A 16,775-nucleotide genomic window follows, 5' to 3' on the forward strand; every position below is an offset into this window, starting at 1 on the left:
TGGTGTTGTGTTAGCATTGTTGCTTCAAAAGGTCAAAGGTTCAAACCCAAGTTTGACCATCCTCTGGGGTTTTTTTTCCTCCCTTGACTGGAGAGTCTGACAGTGACCACACTCTTAGAAATAAAAGTGCTAAGTAGAACCATATAAGGTTCTTCTGCTTGTCCTCATAGGAGAACCCTCTTTGGCTCCAGGTATTACCTTTTTTATAAAGGTTCCACCAAGAACCCTTTTAAAACCCTTTATTCAGGAAAGGGTTTTTCAGCAGCAAATGGCTCCAGGTAGAACCTCAGCCCTTGTAGAAAGACCCTTTTGGAACCCTTGTTTCTAAGAGTGTACTTCAGGTTACGTTCTTGTAGCTGATTCAGGGATGGTTGTTCATTTTTAAAATTGCATCTTTTGTTGCACCTGGCAAATAATCCATATTACCAAAAAAAACGAACACTCAAACTATTAAAAACCCAACTGAAACTAAGCATTTCCAAATCATAAAAATGAATACAAATGAGCAAATCTGCTCTAATAACCTTGGTCACGACCAGTTACCACTTGACCTTTATCTGTTTATGTGTATCAAAATAACTGTTTCCTTCTCACAGTTCCATATCACTCCATCTCTAAGGCTGTGTCTCTCGTCTCTAGTCGACACAGTATCATGGTTGCAGCTACAGGAAGTGACAGCACAATGGAACAATGGCAGTTGTTTTTTTGTTTTTTTATCAGTTTCCAGGTCCAACATTTTTATGGTTTCAGTGGCCGTGCTGAGCAGAAGCCACAGTTAGGATTATTGACAGATGAAATGATTGATTGTTTGATTGGCTGCTCTAATTAGGCTCAAAAGGTTCCAGCTCCTGTCTGCAGAGTTGCATAGCAACCATCGTTACATGTGCTGGCTGCTTTAAGGGACTATTTCTTTGTACTAATGTGTTATGAAAACTTTAGGAGGAAGTTAATAAACAAGGTTTCAATAAAAAAAAAATGTATGTTGACAACAAAAGAAATAAGATCATATATGGAACCTGGGTCAAGGTAATTATAACTTAAATATATAGTGTGAACATCTGTGCAGGATATCGTACATATAGCATTTAAGCTACCTGATGATAAGGAAAATAATGATTGCAGAATAGGATGAAAGAAAGTTATGAGTTATCAAGGGTTCTTGGTAACACTAATGGTTCCAGTAAGAACCATTTTGATCCAGAGAACTCTTTAAAACCCCTTTCCTGAATAAAGGGATCTTAAAAGGGTTCTTGGTGGAACCTTTATAAAAAGGTTCTACCTGGAGCCAAAAAAGCTTCTCCTATGAGAACAAGCCGAAGAACATTATAGGGTTGTACTTTTATTTCTAAGAGTGTAGATCACATAGTAAAAAAAAAAAAAAATGCAATTAGAGAAAATAGTCTCATGTTAAGGGTGCAAATATCAGCATGAAATTGAACCTTCACCTGGAAATAAATGTTTATATAACAAAATATATAAACATGTATATTTCATTCCTCAAACAATGCAAACACACACACACACAAAAAAGAAAATCTAAAGTACATGAACCATGTTATCATGCTGTCACTCTCTCTATGTAGTCCTCGTGCGTTAGTGGGGTTGGGGGGGGGGGGGTGTTCTGCCAATCCTGAAACCCGTCAACAACAATAAAAGTGTCCACGTTAGTGTCATAGAGAGAATTCTTCCTCCTCTGTCTGTGCCGCAGGGGCGTTGTTGTTGTTGTTTGCTCATCACTCCCTTGCTATAAGTGACAAATGTGTGAGTACTTCTCACGTAAATTGAATATGCAGTATATTAAAAAAAAAAAAAAACACAAACAGCGTAGCTACTGTTCATATAGTGGACGGAGGCAGAGGAGTTGATCAAAATCTGGCCCTTTTATGTCCAATATATGATGCACATTTAGTGTGTTTTTAGGTCACATTTGAAGATGCTGAATATAGAGCTGACACTGACGCAGAGAGCTGCGCTGCTCCGGTGTGGAACTGGATATGGAGAGCGACAACGTGGTGAAGTCACTGGAAATATTCTAAATATAGCGTACATTTTGCAACAATCTACAGCATACTGTACTCTAGCATAGGTTGCGAATGCTCTTAATTGTCTGCACTCGCAAATAAATGATGTAAGGGACTAACATGCACACTGTACCGTGCAGGCAAATAGTGGTTACATGATGAATGAACATGCAGATCTGTGATCTACAGAGCCATCCATCCAAGGTCACTGCAACACCATGTAAAAAAAAAAAAAAGACATTAATAATGGACCACATGTTAATTAACTAACTGTACAACCAGAAAGGAATGCATGTGATGAGCTTTTAGCATCTCACATGGTGGTATGTTCAATTTTATATTTTTAATGTGCGATTACGTCACTGCTGTTCAGAGACAAACAAAGACTACGCACACCTCAGCAGAACTGAGGTGATCAGACTGTTCTCGTTATCGTGTGTTTTTATAAACTATCCATAATATAGCGTTTGCAGCCACAACCACACGCCGTCCCTTAGCCTTAGGCTTGGGCTTCAAGTGGTTTAAATGCGGAGGCTGCATTTAAACCACTTGATCCTACGTGGATAGGAAAAATTGCTTAAACGTCCCGTATTATGCTAAATCAACTTTTTAATAATTTTAATCCTTATATTTGGGACTCTGGAGGTCCTACCAGTCGCCAATGTGTGAAAAAAGATGACTCACAGGAGATAAAACACGCAATGTTGACCTCCGCACTCACTGGGACGTCACGATGCACACAATTCCTGGAATTTTTTTCCGCAAAGCGAGAAGTTCTATTCTTGGCTCCACAGTGCAGCAGCACAGAGTTCTACACAAACTTCCAGCCTCAGAGGATTTATCTGTCCAGTGGATACATGTTATATATGACGACAATGTGCCTGCTAGAGCCTGCAAATGATCACTTTTCCAAATGCTAACTGCTGTTAGCTCCCAGTAACCTCGGTGACGCTGACGTAGTTTCCTGTGTCTCATTTGCATTTAAAGAGACACGCACTCAAAACTGAATTTCTGAACAGGGCTGTTTTAGCAGGGTGATTGAACTGCTGTGGTGCTTCATCCTTAAGGTATTTTGACCAAAGCATGTCACAGACATGTTCATTAGGACACCAGGGAACTAGGTTAGAGAAGGTTGGAGAAATAGGGTATGATATGGTATCTTTAAGAAGATCGGTCGTCCATGGTGATAAACAGCCGATTCTGAACTAACCAGTGATGCGAAACTACAACACAACTACAACACAGTACATATTTGACGATCTGGGCTCATTATGTTGCCGAACCTCATCCTGATCAACTGAAGTAATCCCAGATTAAAACACTGCCCCCCACACACACTTGTACAGTAAACACTAAACACTATCGCCTAATCCCTCTCTCTTCTTCGCCTGATGTGCTCATCGCTCTGGAACACAGTAAATCCAGACTTGTCAGACCACATGATCTTTTTCAATCTTTATGCTCCGCGGGGGGAACCGTGAATCCTTGTTTTCCCCAATTAGCCTCACTGATAAGTGGTTTTCTTAAGGCTCCTCAGCAGTTAAGTCCCAATCTCCGGAGTTCTCTTTGCATTATGCATGTGGAAATGCTCCTATTACGCACTATTAAACACAGCCACGAGTCGTTATGTTGATTCGATTTCACAAAACATTCATTCAGGGTTTATTTTTTCCAAACACGTACCCCCCCCCCCCCCCTCAGATATTATGCTGTTACTACTTACCGTCCATCCACCCAATTTTAGTAGTTAAATGCTCTCTTTAGCTTGACCCTTCTGATGTGTGTGGTGCATTTTTAATTCTTTATTTTTAATTAAGTCTTGTTATTATGTCATTTTTAGGAAAGAGTTATTCGATTCACTTAGACTCCAGATTCGTTTGCCTTTTGTACAGGCACAATTACTGTATGAATGCCTGGGAAATGTTCGTACAGGTTTTTTGGTGGTAATTGGAGCTCAGCTTACTCCTCGCAATAAATCATTTTTGTGGAGGAAAAAGAGACTTTTTTTGGCTCGACGCTGTCTGTTTTCAGGTAATGCACTTTTTCCCAGTTGTCACAGAGCTGACTCAGCAGATCTGAAAGTCTTATTTTCACTCCGCACTCGGCTGCTCCTGCTGCAGATTGTATCTAATTTCTCCGACTCCACTCGCTCGCGCTCTGCAGAGGCTTTTCGTTACGTTTTTTTTTTTTTTTCCTCCCATGGGTGCGTTTGCGTCTTCTTATTTACAATGCTCATCTATCGGTGTTTAAGTGTGTGATGCCGGTGACGTGTCAGCTTAAACATCCCCTGGAGAACGAGCACACTGCCTCAATCAGTCAGCCTCCTAATGGCCATAAATATTTAAACTGTGCGACAGAAGCCTCGAGCTGATTCTAACGCGGAAAGTAAACATTTTAAATGTGATTAACTCCGATTGTGACGTGTGAGTTTTTTGTCACATAAACCCCCCCCTTTTACACCAGATTTAGTGGGCATCATGTGGGGAGTTTGCATCTCCTGCGGAATTGCAACGCACAACAGAAGAAAGTCATCATAAGAAGCTCTGATGATGTTACTGGTTACACTTTTGCGTGTGTTTCACTGTGTGTGTAAAGCTGGGAATGTTACAAACGCGGTAACTAGACCGTCACAATAAATATAGTAGTAGATGAAAGAAGAAATGACGGCATTTACCGTGGTGTTGTTTTTACATTAATGGATTAAATAAGAATAATGTTTTGGAGGGAAACGGATTGATTATGTTTTGGTGGATAAAGTTCACCGGTTAGATAGATAGATAGATAGATAGATAGATAGATAGATAGATAGATAGATAGATAGATAGATAGATAGATAGATAGATAGATAGATAGATAATACAGTTGTGTATCTGTGATTCTTCTTATTGTGAATCTAAAAAAAAGTGTTTATATCACTGTGTGTGTGTGTGTGTGTGTGTGTGTGTGTGTGTGTGTGTGTGTGTGTGTGTGTGTGTGTGTGTGTGTCAGTATGCGTGGTTGAGCACTTTGTGGGCGATTTGTGCTGTAGATCCAAAACCCTCAGCTCTCACTCTCCTTCTCTCTGTTCTCCCCCCCTTCTCTCTCTCTCTCTCTCTCTCTCTCTCTCTCTCTCTCTCTGTGTCTCTATCTCACTCCCTCATTTTCCTCGAGTGCAGCATTATACAGACACACACACACACACACACACTCACACACACACACTCATAGGCAGTGAAGCTCTGCTCCTGATGCAGGTTGTAGATGTTCCTGTGTCAGCACAGGGATGTTTAGACTCTCACCCTCACTCACCACTTCCTGCTCTGCTCACTGTTTCCTGCTCATGTCACTGAAGCTAATCATCCTCCAAAGTAGGAGAACTCGAGGATTCTTTTTTTCTTTCTTTTTGACCAAATTTCTCTCTCTCAGCTTCATTTTATCTTAACCCTGGTTTTCCTCCTCCTTCCATCAGGATAACTGTGCCAGAGTGCTTCTCGTCCGTGGAGCCGATAAAGAAGTCAAGAACTACAACAGCCAGAGTCCATTTCAGGTAGAGTTTAAAAACACACACACATCTTCTTCGCGTCTTTGTGCTCGTAAGCAATTATAGCAAATTGATTTCAGCTTCCGTCGTAGGGGAAACCATTTTTAGTAACAGTATATTTTCTTCGTCCCATTTGTTGTCATAGCAACTGAGCAAAAATGGTCAAGGTCAGCTTCATCTAGGGAATACAAATGTCTATTCAGCCAATATTACATTTGTTTGCCGATGTTCAGAAGAAGTGCCGCTATGTGTGTGTCAAACGCTCCGGGTGTGTTTTTGAAGTTTATCACAAAGTTTCACTAAAAGTGTCCAAATGAAAGGAAAAAAGTGTAGATATCATATCTTAAAATACACAAGAATGGCATGACTGTGGTTCTGCAGTGTTCCGCCCGTGCTCGCATTCTTTTTTTTTACTGTGATGTAATTTCTTGGAGCATGCTTTGAATCTCTCTAAAATGTGTCCTTAAATGTTATACAAGTCATTTATCCGCTGAAATTGTGTCATAAACACATGATTTCAAAATAGGCATAAACTTAGAAAAGTGACGAGAATATTTCTTAACATTCCAACACTTTGAATTCTTTAGTTGTTCGGGTTTGTCAACTCCCCTCCCACCCAAACACTGGATATGAAAGTTTGGACTTAGTTTGCAGGTTTGCAGGGTAAAGCAGAACAGGAAGTAAAAAAATCTATCTATAAAGCAAGTTGTGTATGTGTGTCTGTCTGTGACAGGCATATCTTGCTGACCGTTAGTCAGCTCGCCCTAAGACTTTGGATATGGGTTGAGCGTGGCCTGATGGTGTGCATCCTTGATTTTCACATTTTTTGGAGGAATTTTAACTTTCGCTGATTTATCACGCTTACACCAGGCAGGCAGCGGCTCATCAGCAGCAGCTGCGCTGTCTGAAGCAGGGAGGGGAGGTGGGAGTGAAGAGGCTGTCCTCACGGTGGGTGAGACATTGTCACACGGTTCACCGCAGAACATGGTGTTATACTGAAACGACGAAGTCAGTGTCCATACACCAATACGCGAGCACATATTTATTTTGCTTTACAGGCTGCTACTTAGCGGCTAACTTGGCGAACCTGTGTCCAAAGGTAAGGTAGCGAGGCTATAATTAGCATTAGCTAATTAGGGCTAACATTATACAAATACTGGCGTGGCTGACAGTCACAACAGCTAGCTATGCTAATGCTAATTGAAAATTTTAAACAATTGCGTTGTGCCTAATGAGGTTTCACAGTGTTTGTATTATGTTAGCCTTTTACATTCCTTATAACGCATTACCATAACTGAAAAATCGTCTTCAGCTCCCACTATATACTATAACTCTCAGTTAACATTTTCCCAATAGCTAGTTTTGGGTCTTCTCCATTATAACAGGATTAAACTTTTGCAAATTATGTTTCCAGGAAAGTAGATGATTAAGAGCAGCACATTTGAGTAGACACCCATTGCGATTGACAGCTGATATCGTCCAATTACAGTTGACATCTGTGAATTACTAGTTCGACTGCATCATGGCGCCAGTCAAATCTTGAATCTTCAGAGTTCGGATTCTAACGACTGACGTCACGATCACCACCGCTGTATTTTCAACGAGATTTTCATCGGACGTAATAAAACATAAATGTAGAATGATTGTGAGCACACAGTATGATGACATGTAAGACAGAGCATAGGGAACTCTTCATCTACCATGGTTTCATTGTCTGTGAATTGTGTATGAGCTGCTGCTATATATATATATACTGTATGTGTGTGTGTGTGTGCTGGATGGATGTTCAGCAGAAGAAAAAAAAGATTCAGCAGCACTAAGTGCTTCCTCGCTGCCATGACTGACTTAAACTTCTGCCTGAGCTACCAGAGAATCTTTTTCAGACAGGCATTTATAGAAGGCAGTCCCATGGGGTCCTCGGTTGTCCTCCACAGCCACTCCAGTTGGAGTGCTTCAGTAGATGTTAGCGCTTCATAAAGGGAACGATCGCAGGCCTGAGCTGAGATCGTGAGGTCTCCATGTTGGGATTAGCCTGCGTGAAGCCAATTTCCAGGATATATTTGTCTTCATATGCACGCGTAAACTCATATGTGCAGGTCAGGGATGGTACGATACCAATACCGATATCACATACTCGAGTATCTGCTGATACAAATATCAGTCAGACACAGTCTGTCCTTTTAGACCTTTTCTAACTAAAAAGCTGTTAATGACACATTTGTGCTGAGTCATTTCAAAGACATAATTATCCAACTGTATTACAAATATTCTTCTATCATATAAACCAAATAAACCAATTTTTGGATTGTATCAGAGTTTAAAATTTTATCTGATATCCGATCCGGTAATTTTGACTGGTATAGTAGTATTAGTAGCAGCAGTAGTAGTTGCAGTAGTTGCAATAGTAGTATTAGTAGTAGCAGTAGTAGTAGTAGCAGCAGTAGTAATAGGAGTAGTTGTAGTAGCAGTAGAACTAGTTGCAGTAGCAGTAGTAGCAGTAGTTGTAGTAGTAGTGGCAGTAGTAGGAGTAGTAGTAGTAGTAGTAGTTGCAGTAGTTGCAGTAGTAGCAGTAATAGCAGTAGTGGTAGTAGTAGTTGCAATAGTAGTATTAGTAGTAGCAGTAGTAGTAGCAGCAGTAGTAATAGGAGTAGATGTAGTAGCAGTAGAACTAGTTGCAGTAGTAGTAGTAGTAGCAGTAGTAATAGCAGTAGTTGTAGTAGTAGTGGCAGTAGTAGGAGTAGTAGTAGTAGTAGTTGCAGTAGTAGCATTAATAGCAGTAGTGGTAGTAGCAGTAGTTGCAGTAGCAGTAGTAGTAGTAGCCTAGTAGTAGTAGCAGTAGTTGCAGTAGTAGTAGAAGTAGCAGCCTAGTAGTAATAGCAGTAGTTGCAGTAGTAGTAGTAGTATTATTATTAGGTGATTTTGACTGGTATCGGACTGAAACTGATACCGAATATCGTATCGGCTCTTCCCTAGTGCGGCTAATGCTAATCGTTAGGCTAGCAAACTTTTTTCTTGACACAAATTAAACTATTCTAAACGCACAATGTATCAATTCACTAGTGTGTCAGTGCTCCAACCACACTTAAAAAAAATCCGAACTACCTCTAAAAAAAAGTATGGTTTGCTAAATTTTAGCTAAATTTTAGCTAATGAGCGCACAATCTATATAGAAATCACTCACTCACTCTTTGTCTACCGCGTTAAACAGCCTGGACAGGTCACCATGTCCATTTTAAGGACAAACAAACAGAGACACAGAGCACTTTTTCACTCTGACATTCACACCTACGGTCAATTAAGAGTGTCAGATTAACCTCTGCATGTTTTTTTGAGTGTGGGAGGAACCCAGAGAAAAGCCCACGCGCACATGAGGAGAACATGCAAACTCAGAAAAACAGAAAAACCGTCACTCCAACCAGGATTTGAACCAGTGACCTCCTTGCTGTGAAGCAACAGTGCTTAGCCCCCTGCACCATTTTGTGGCCCCGCAATATAGAAATCAATATGGAATAAAACTGCTGCATAGGTGTTGCTGCTGCTGCTGCAGGTTGCTCAGAGTGACAGAGGTGCAACTTCTGTAACACAGAAATGAAAGAGCGGTTGCTCTCCTACAAGCAGCCACTAGATATGTTTGGATTCTCACTTGTTTTTTGAGTGGAACAACTCGCTCTTTTGCTCTTACTATCTTTATCACTGCTCACTTTCCACCTACACACCAAGCCAAGAGCTGAATCCAGCAAGTTTATGCCTGTGTTCCGAGTGCTCGGCATTGTGGGAAACGTAGGAGATCACTGACTGAAGTGGCTGAGGGAAAGATGGGGTCAGTGCAACAAAAGCACAAACTGCAGCACATTAACTAACTTCATCAGAAGATACATGTAAATATGAGGATATCGCAAATGAGCTGAAGCTGCAAAATTGCATTACAGGATGGCAACAAAACAGTGCAAACAACATACAGTTTTTAGAGATTTGGCCAGGACTAATAAGACTTTCCTAGTTAAATAAAGGTTATAAATAAATAGATAATCTGCTCCTTTTCAGCTGATGTTACGAGCTGATAAACAATGACACAATCTGCTTTCACAAAAGCACACAGACACTTGGACCATTTTGGTAATTAGTTTATTTGGACGGACTTGGAAAACGAAGCAAGGAAGAGGAGGATATCAAGATAAGAGAAATCATTATTTGTTCAGCTGTTGTGGAGGAAATCGTCTATGGGGAAAAAAACAAAACTTTTTTTGCTATTAAGCTGAAATGACGGACATTAATCTGGTTTGCAGAGGCATACTGGTCATTCTGGTTTAATTTATTTATTTATTATTAGCAGTATTAGTAGTAATAGCAGTAGTTGTAATAGTAGTTGCAGGAGTAGTAGTAGTATTAGTAGCAGTAGTAATAGCAGTAGTTGCAATAGTAGTAGCAGTAGTTGCAGTAGTAGTAGTTGCAGTGGTAGTAGTAGTATTAGTAGCAGTAGTAATAGCAGTAGTTGCAATAGTAGCATTAGTAGTAGCAGTAGTTGCAGTAAAAGCAGTAGTTGTAGTAGCAGTAGTTGCAGTAGTAGTAGTAGTAGTAGCAGTAGCAGTAGTAGCAGTAGTAGTAGTAGTAGCAGTAGTTGCAGTAGTAGTAGTATTAGTAGTAGCAGTAGAAGTAGTAGTATCATTAGTAGTAGTAGTAGTTGCAGTAGTAGTAGAAGTATTAGTAACAGTAGTAGTAGTAGCAGTAGTAATAGCAGTAGTTGCAATAGTAGTATCAGTAGTAGCAGTAGTAGTAGTGGTAGTAGCAGTAGCAGTTGTAGTAGTAGCAGTAATAGCAGTAGTTGTAGTAGTAGTAACAGTAGCAGTAGTAGTAGCAGCAGTAGTTACACTAGTAATAGCAGTAGTTACACTAGTAGTAGTAGTAGTAGTAGTAGCAGTAGCAGTAGTAGAAGTAGTAGCAGTAGTTGAGTAGTAACAGTAGTAGTAGTAGTAGTAGTAGTAGCAGCAGCAGTAGTAGCAGTAGTAGCAGTAGTTGAGTAGTAACAGTAGTAGTAGTAGTAGTAGTAGTAGCAGCAGCAGTAGTAGCAGTAGTAGCAGTAGTTGAGTAGTAACAGTAGTAGTAGTGGTAGTAGCAGTAGCAGTTGTAGTAGTAGCAGTAATAGCAGTAGTTGTAGTAGTAGTAACAGTAGCAGTAGTAGTAGCAGCAGCAGTAGTTACACTAGTAATAGCAGTAGTTACACTAGTAGTAGTAGTAGTAGTAGTAGTAGTAGCAGTAGCAGTAGTAGAAGTAGTAGCAGTAGTTGAGTAGTAACAGTAGTAGTAGTAGTAGTAGTAGTAGCAGCAGCAGTAGTAGCAGTAGTGATAGCAGTAGTTGCAGTAGTAGTCGTAGCAGTAGTAGTAGTAGCAATAGCAGTAGTTGAGTAGTAACAGTAGTAGTAGAGAAGTAACAGTAGTAGTAGTAACAGTAATAGCAGTAGCAGTAGTAGCAGTAGTTGAGTAGTAACAGTAGTAGTAGTAGTAGCAGTAGTAGTAGTAGTAGAGTAGTAACAGTAGTAGTAGTAGTAGTAGTTACAGTAGTAGTAGTAGCAGCAGTAGTAGCAGTAGTTGAGTAGTAACAGTAGTAGTAGTAGTAGTAACTAGTAGTAGTAGTAGTAGTAGTAGTAGTAGCAGTAGAGGTAGTTGAGTAGTAACAGTAGCAGTAGTAGAGTAGTAACAGTAGTAGTAGTAGTAGTAGTAGTAGTAGTAGTAGAGTAGTAACAGTAGTAGTAGTAGTAGAGTAGTAACAGTAGTAGTAGTAGTAGTAGTAGAGTAGTAACAGTAGTAGTAGTAGTAGTAGTAGAGTAGTAACAGTAGTAGTAGTAGTAGTAGTAGAGTAGTAACAGTAGTAGTAGTAGTAGTAGTAGCAGTAGTAGTAGTAGACGACAGACAGCACCTTGGTTGAGGTGATAATTAAGTGCATTTGCAGCAGTTGCTCATTATGATTCCCTTTGTATCCTGTGTTATTTGTGCTTGTATATTGTGTCATCTCAGCCGAGAGCACTCACTTAAAAAGAAAAATAACCCTTAACAGCTGTAACGTACAATCGTTAATAAACAGTTGAGTGAGGCGTTCTTATGCTATGCTGCTGTTGCGTGTGTGCGCTCCTAATTAGGACAGTGCGTGGGCGAAGCTCCTGCACCATCTGATATCATCATGTGTCAGATCGCTTGTGCGTCTGTGTTTGTGTAATTCCCCACAACTTAGCCTGAAAAAACCATTGTTGTTCACACACAAAAATAATATATTTTTTTTAAAGAATTGAAGCATAGCTGAAGCAGAGATAACTCCGATATCACCCTCACCTACATTATTCATACTTTATTGGATAAAGTGCTTTGAAAGATAAAATGTCATTTTTCTTTATTGAACAAGTCCACCTCTGACAACTGTCCACGTCCTCTCTTCTTCTTCTTCTTCTTCCATATCTTTCCTCCTTTCACTCGGCTCTCTCTCTCCAGTCTAACCTCTGCTCTTCTAAGCCTTTCATTCTCTTGACATCACCTCACTTCATTACTTTCTCGCCTTTCATATCCACATCCTTATTTCTCTTCTGCACTTTCTCTCGTGTCATTCTTCTCATCTAATTCTCCCTCTCCACTCCTTGGCAACAATTGTCAATTGTCATTATCAATTTTTGCACTTCTGTCCGACCGTCCTTTCGCCCTCGTTCATTCTGTCTGTCTTACTGTCGACCTTGGCATGTACTGTGAGTCACACAATCTGTGGCTTGTGTGGCAGTCATCACTCGTATGTCATATACTACTGGACATATGATCAGAGGATTGTTTTATCCAAACACAAATCATATATTTTATCATGTATATATAGTATATATATACAGTTGTGTACTTTCCGACAGTCCAATAAACAGCTGGGGTTTTGGTGCCATAGCAACCACAGTTGAGCCCAAGGGATGCAAGCAGGGAACCCCTCCCCCTCCCTTCAGCTATAGTCCTCATTCTTTATGCAGCATCAGCACCTGAAAGAAACATGAAAGGACCAAGAGAAGAGTTTGAAACTGATTGTATTTATCATTCATTCATTTATTCATTCATTCATTCATTCATTCATCTTCTACCGCTTTATCCTCCACACAAGGTGCCAAAAAGGCGGGGGGGTTCACCTGAACAGGTCAACAGTCCATCACAGCGCTACTCTCACACTAAGGTCAATTTAGAGCGTCTAAATTTGTCTAATCCCCAAATCTGGATGTTTTTGGACTGTGGGAGGAAACCTGAGAACCTGGAGGAAACACGGGAGAGAACAATATACAATATATAAAGAAAACTAATTCATTTATAACAAATAATGAATGAATGACCACGCTGAGTGTCACAAGTTCACAGCCCCACTGAGAATCCATGTGGACTCTTGAATTTCTGCATTTCCACTTCTACTTTCACCTCAAAATAATACAATACAAACGGCCAGATATCTGTTCTCCTTTCAAAATGTCACACTTAATAAAGGGATTAATAAAGCGCTGTCCTTCCATCTGTCTGCAAGCGCCGGTTCTCTCACTTCTTCACAAAGTGTAAAAGAAAATATGATTAAAAAACTCTGAATAGTCTGTGAGTTTTCTGGCACCCTTCATGGTTTTTTATTTGAGCTGGTTCAGTGGAGTTCACATCAGTTCCTCCCGTAAGTCTTGCAGATTAGGTTTAGTCTAATTTCAAACTCTAAATTGACCACAGTAGCTGAGATTGGCTCCAGTCCACCCCAGTGACCTTTGTGTGGAAGATAAAGCCGTAGAAAATGGAGGAATTAAAACCGACCATAGATGTGAATTTGAGAGTAAATGTAGGTCTGCGTCTGTGTTGGACATGAGTGGAGTTTACTGAAGAATGCATTAGGATCAAGAATGTGGATGTCTCCATGTCTAAGCACAGGGGGGCTTAGCGGTTAGCACTGTTGCCTCACAGCTGGGTTTGATTCTTGCTGTGTGGAGTTTTTTGCATGTTCTCCCCATGTCTGCATGTGTTCCCCTCCAGGCTCTCCACTTTCCTCCCACCATCAAAACACGAGTATGAATGTTAGACGCATTCAGTCAGGTTGGCGCTCGGTCGCAGCAGCAGCTCCGATCAAACCTCCGCCTGGCCTCGTATAATGGCAGTAAAGATCCTTTTCATTTCATTCACAACAGCAGGAAAATGTCTGAAAGAGAAGAATAGATGCTTCGCCTCTCTGTTAAACCTGTTGTTTTTGTGGAGACAGTGTAGGCACGATCTGTGTGAGCAACCACAGTGGGTTTTTAACGTCCGGTCTGCTGTGAGCCTTGCTTGGCTGGGTAGGTGGGTGTTTGGTGGTGGTTGTCATCCATACGGTTGCATGACTGCCTCTTTTTTTTTTTTTTTTATCTGGCTTATTTTTTTTTCCCTCTGAGTTCTTCCTACCGCTCAGCTTGGTACTTTTATAGAATGAATAGTGGCAAAATGACAGGGAGTCAGATGTAGTAGTTTGAAATGAATGAAAGCAAGGGTATACTCGCAGTTCAGAGGGAAGTCGGTGTGTGAAGGGATTTGACAGGCTGGAGAATGAGCAGTAATGATGAAGAGTTCAATGGTTTGTGTCGTGTGTTGGCGAGGGACAGTGTCACTCACTTAAGACTGCGTCGTTGCCTGTCGCCAACAGGAAGTGGCTGATGATTGGAGATGAATGTGGGCAGCTTGAAAGTGGCCCGTCAATGGGGTGCAGCCGAGAAACAGTACTGCAGTAACATTCTGACATCCGTACTCAGTGGTCTGTTTGTTTGTTTGTTCATGGAACCCAAGGTCGCTTTACAAGGAACAGTCGTAGAAGAAACAAAGCTAACAAAAACCTGCAGCAATAAGTGTTGCTTAATTATAGATTTAAAAGACTTTGAAAGTAACACGAAAGCCCCGTTTGCTAAAGTTTTGTCTGCAGGAGCAGGGGATGGAGACGGCTTCCGTGATGGGTGGTACACATGAAGGAGAAGTGAAAGATAACGTGGAGTAGGGCTGTTCGATTAAAGCGGACCTAGACCCGGAACTTCCGATTAACGCTGTTTTTTAGTGTGTATCTGCGTCGTTACCTTGATTACGAAGCCCTGTTGCACGAAAGTGGAATGAAGAAAGCCAGGATATCTGAGAAAGCAGGTCTTAACCCTAAGTCCATCCTGGCTCAGTCCATTGCACGGCGCGAAGTAGACCTCCCCCGAGGTTGATTGCAGATTTACCGATGCAGCGATGGAGAAGAAGCGTGTCGCCAAGCAAGCAACAGCTTATAATTTTTTAAATGACCAAAAAAAACTGTTTTTATTCTGTTCTATACTCTTATGGTACTGGTGTGGCTCAGTGTCAGCAGATGAGATTTGAGTTAAAATCACTTCCCAATCAGCTGACGGGCCAAGTTGTGTTTTAGCTGCCGTGAGAGTTCTCTCCCTGTTCTGCTGATGTTCACCCAAGGCACCACTTCCATACTTCTGTGCTATACACAATCCTTTGTCTCCATGACAACAGGGGGAGTGCAGGAAAGAAAGAATGTGGGGGCGGTGATGGTGGTGGTGGCAGTGGCGGTGGTGGTGGTGGTGGTGGGTGGCTGAATGATATAGAGGGCTGTGTTTCTCGTTGCTCACTGGATAAACTGGTTTCTAATCACACTTGGAGATGATGCATACAGTAGAGCGCCCTCTGCAGTGCTGGGTGCAGATATCACACAAAAAAAACAACAACATTATCATCATCATCATCATCATCACAAATACAGTGATGATTTGCATCATCTGCCGCGTCAGTGCCCGATTTTTGATATCCTGCAGCTGGAGCTCCACTCTGGGTGTTGTGCGACACTTGTAGGTTACGTTAAGTGTCCCTCTGTTGACAGGAGACATCAGTCATGTGTCTCCAGATGGACACTGAGATGTCACGGTCTCTCACTGTGGTTATTACGCTTGACTCTGTGCTTGACATACATTACATCCATCAGCTGTCCAGGTCATGGGGGACTCGAAATAATGGTAAATCTAATAATGTACAGCAGTGATTCCCAAAGTGTGTTTTTTTTGTCCCCTGGTGGGTTGTGAAAGTACTGCAGGTAAGAGCAAAAATCTATATATATAGCTATAGATATATATATCTATAGCTATATATATTTTTAAAAAAGCCATTTTTGGAAAACAGTAAATGTTGTTGGAAGTAAATCCAGGGAGTCGCCTTCAGCTAACATTATAAAATGCTTCCTGCCACCTGTGGATTGTTACTCACTGTAAGGCTTGGTTCACACTGGATGCATGGTGAGTGCCTTCCGGCTGTGTATTCATTTCAGCGCCCATGAGAGCGTTCACACTGCATCCTATTTGAACGCAGCATATTTCTAGTATTTCTAATGGCAGTCCAATGTGAGTCTGACATCACTCTCTGCTCAAGCCGCCGGCACTATGATTTATATTTTTATAGATTATTTTTTGTTTTTCTTATAGCTTGTGAAGCAGAGTTGTGCATAATGCACCTTTATTGTCAATGACTGTATATGCCAGGAAAAACTTCAGTATTTCATGTGAGTGAGTGTCTAACTCACCAGCATACAGTGGTTATGATCTTTTGCATCTATGCGTCCTATCTGCGATGTACCTGACCACCATAAATGCACACAGAAGGCATTTAAAAAGTTAAAAAGAATAAAAATAATAAAAATAATATTATTAATTGCAATTATTTTGGTCAGGATAATCGTGATGTAAACTTTTCGTCCCATTCCTATAGTTTTTAATACAACCCAGTTTGTATATGTTGCCATTATTACATTGCTGAAAACCACAGATGCTGTAAGTGTAAAATCAAGTTTCTAAACCAAAATGACATTACTTGTTTAAATTGACCAGAAATAGTTGCAACCTTTTGTGGTACTTTTGTGGAAGTATGTATTCCTATAGTGGGAGCTGAAGAAGATTTTTCAGTTATGGTAATGCATGATAAGGAACGTAATGGATAACAAACACAGTGCAACCTCATTAGGCACTACGCAAATGTTTTTTTTTAGCATTAGCGTAGCTAGATGTGTCACAAAACAGCTAGCTAAACATTGGCGTTGTGCCTAATGAGGTTGCTCAGTGTTTTATTATGTTAGCCCTACGCTAATGCTAATCGCAGCCTCGTTAGCTTACCTTTGGAAACAGGTTTTTATCAAGTTCGCCGCAAAATAGTAGCATGCTAATGCAAAATAAATATGCGCTCGCGTATTGGTGAATGGACACC

General features: G+C 40.8%; 1 protein-coding gene across 1 annotated transcript in view; it reads left to right on the forward strand.

Annotated features, from left to right (window-relative positions):
- Positions 1-16,775, forward strand: part of LOC310936599 (SH3 and multiple ankyrin repeat domains protein 2-like) — a gene marked incomplete at its 3' end in the record, with an annotated part of 136,329 nt that overhangs the window by 24,810 nt on the left and 94,744 nt on the right. Inside the window, exon 8 of the mRNA XM_083900677.1 lies at positions 5,470-5,547. Within this exon, the coding sequence (XP_083756803.1) occupies positions 5,470-5,547 (78 nt within the window). The remainder of the gene's footprint in view (positions 1-5,469; positions 5,548-16,775) is intronic.

The sequence above is a fragment of the Microchirus variegatus genome (assembly GCF_963457635.1).
Source record: "Microchirus variegatus genome assembly, chromosome: 14".
Taxonomy (NCBI): domain Eukaryota; kingdom Metazoa; phylum Chordata; class Actinopteri; order Pleuronectiformes; family Soleidae; genus Microchirus; species Microchirus variegatus.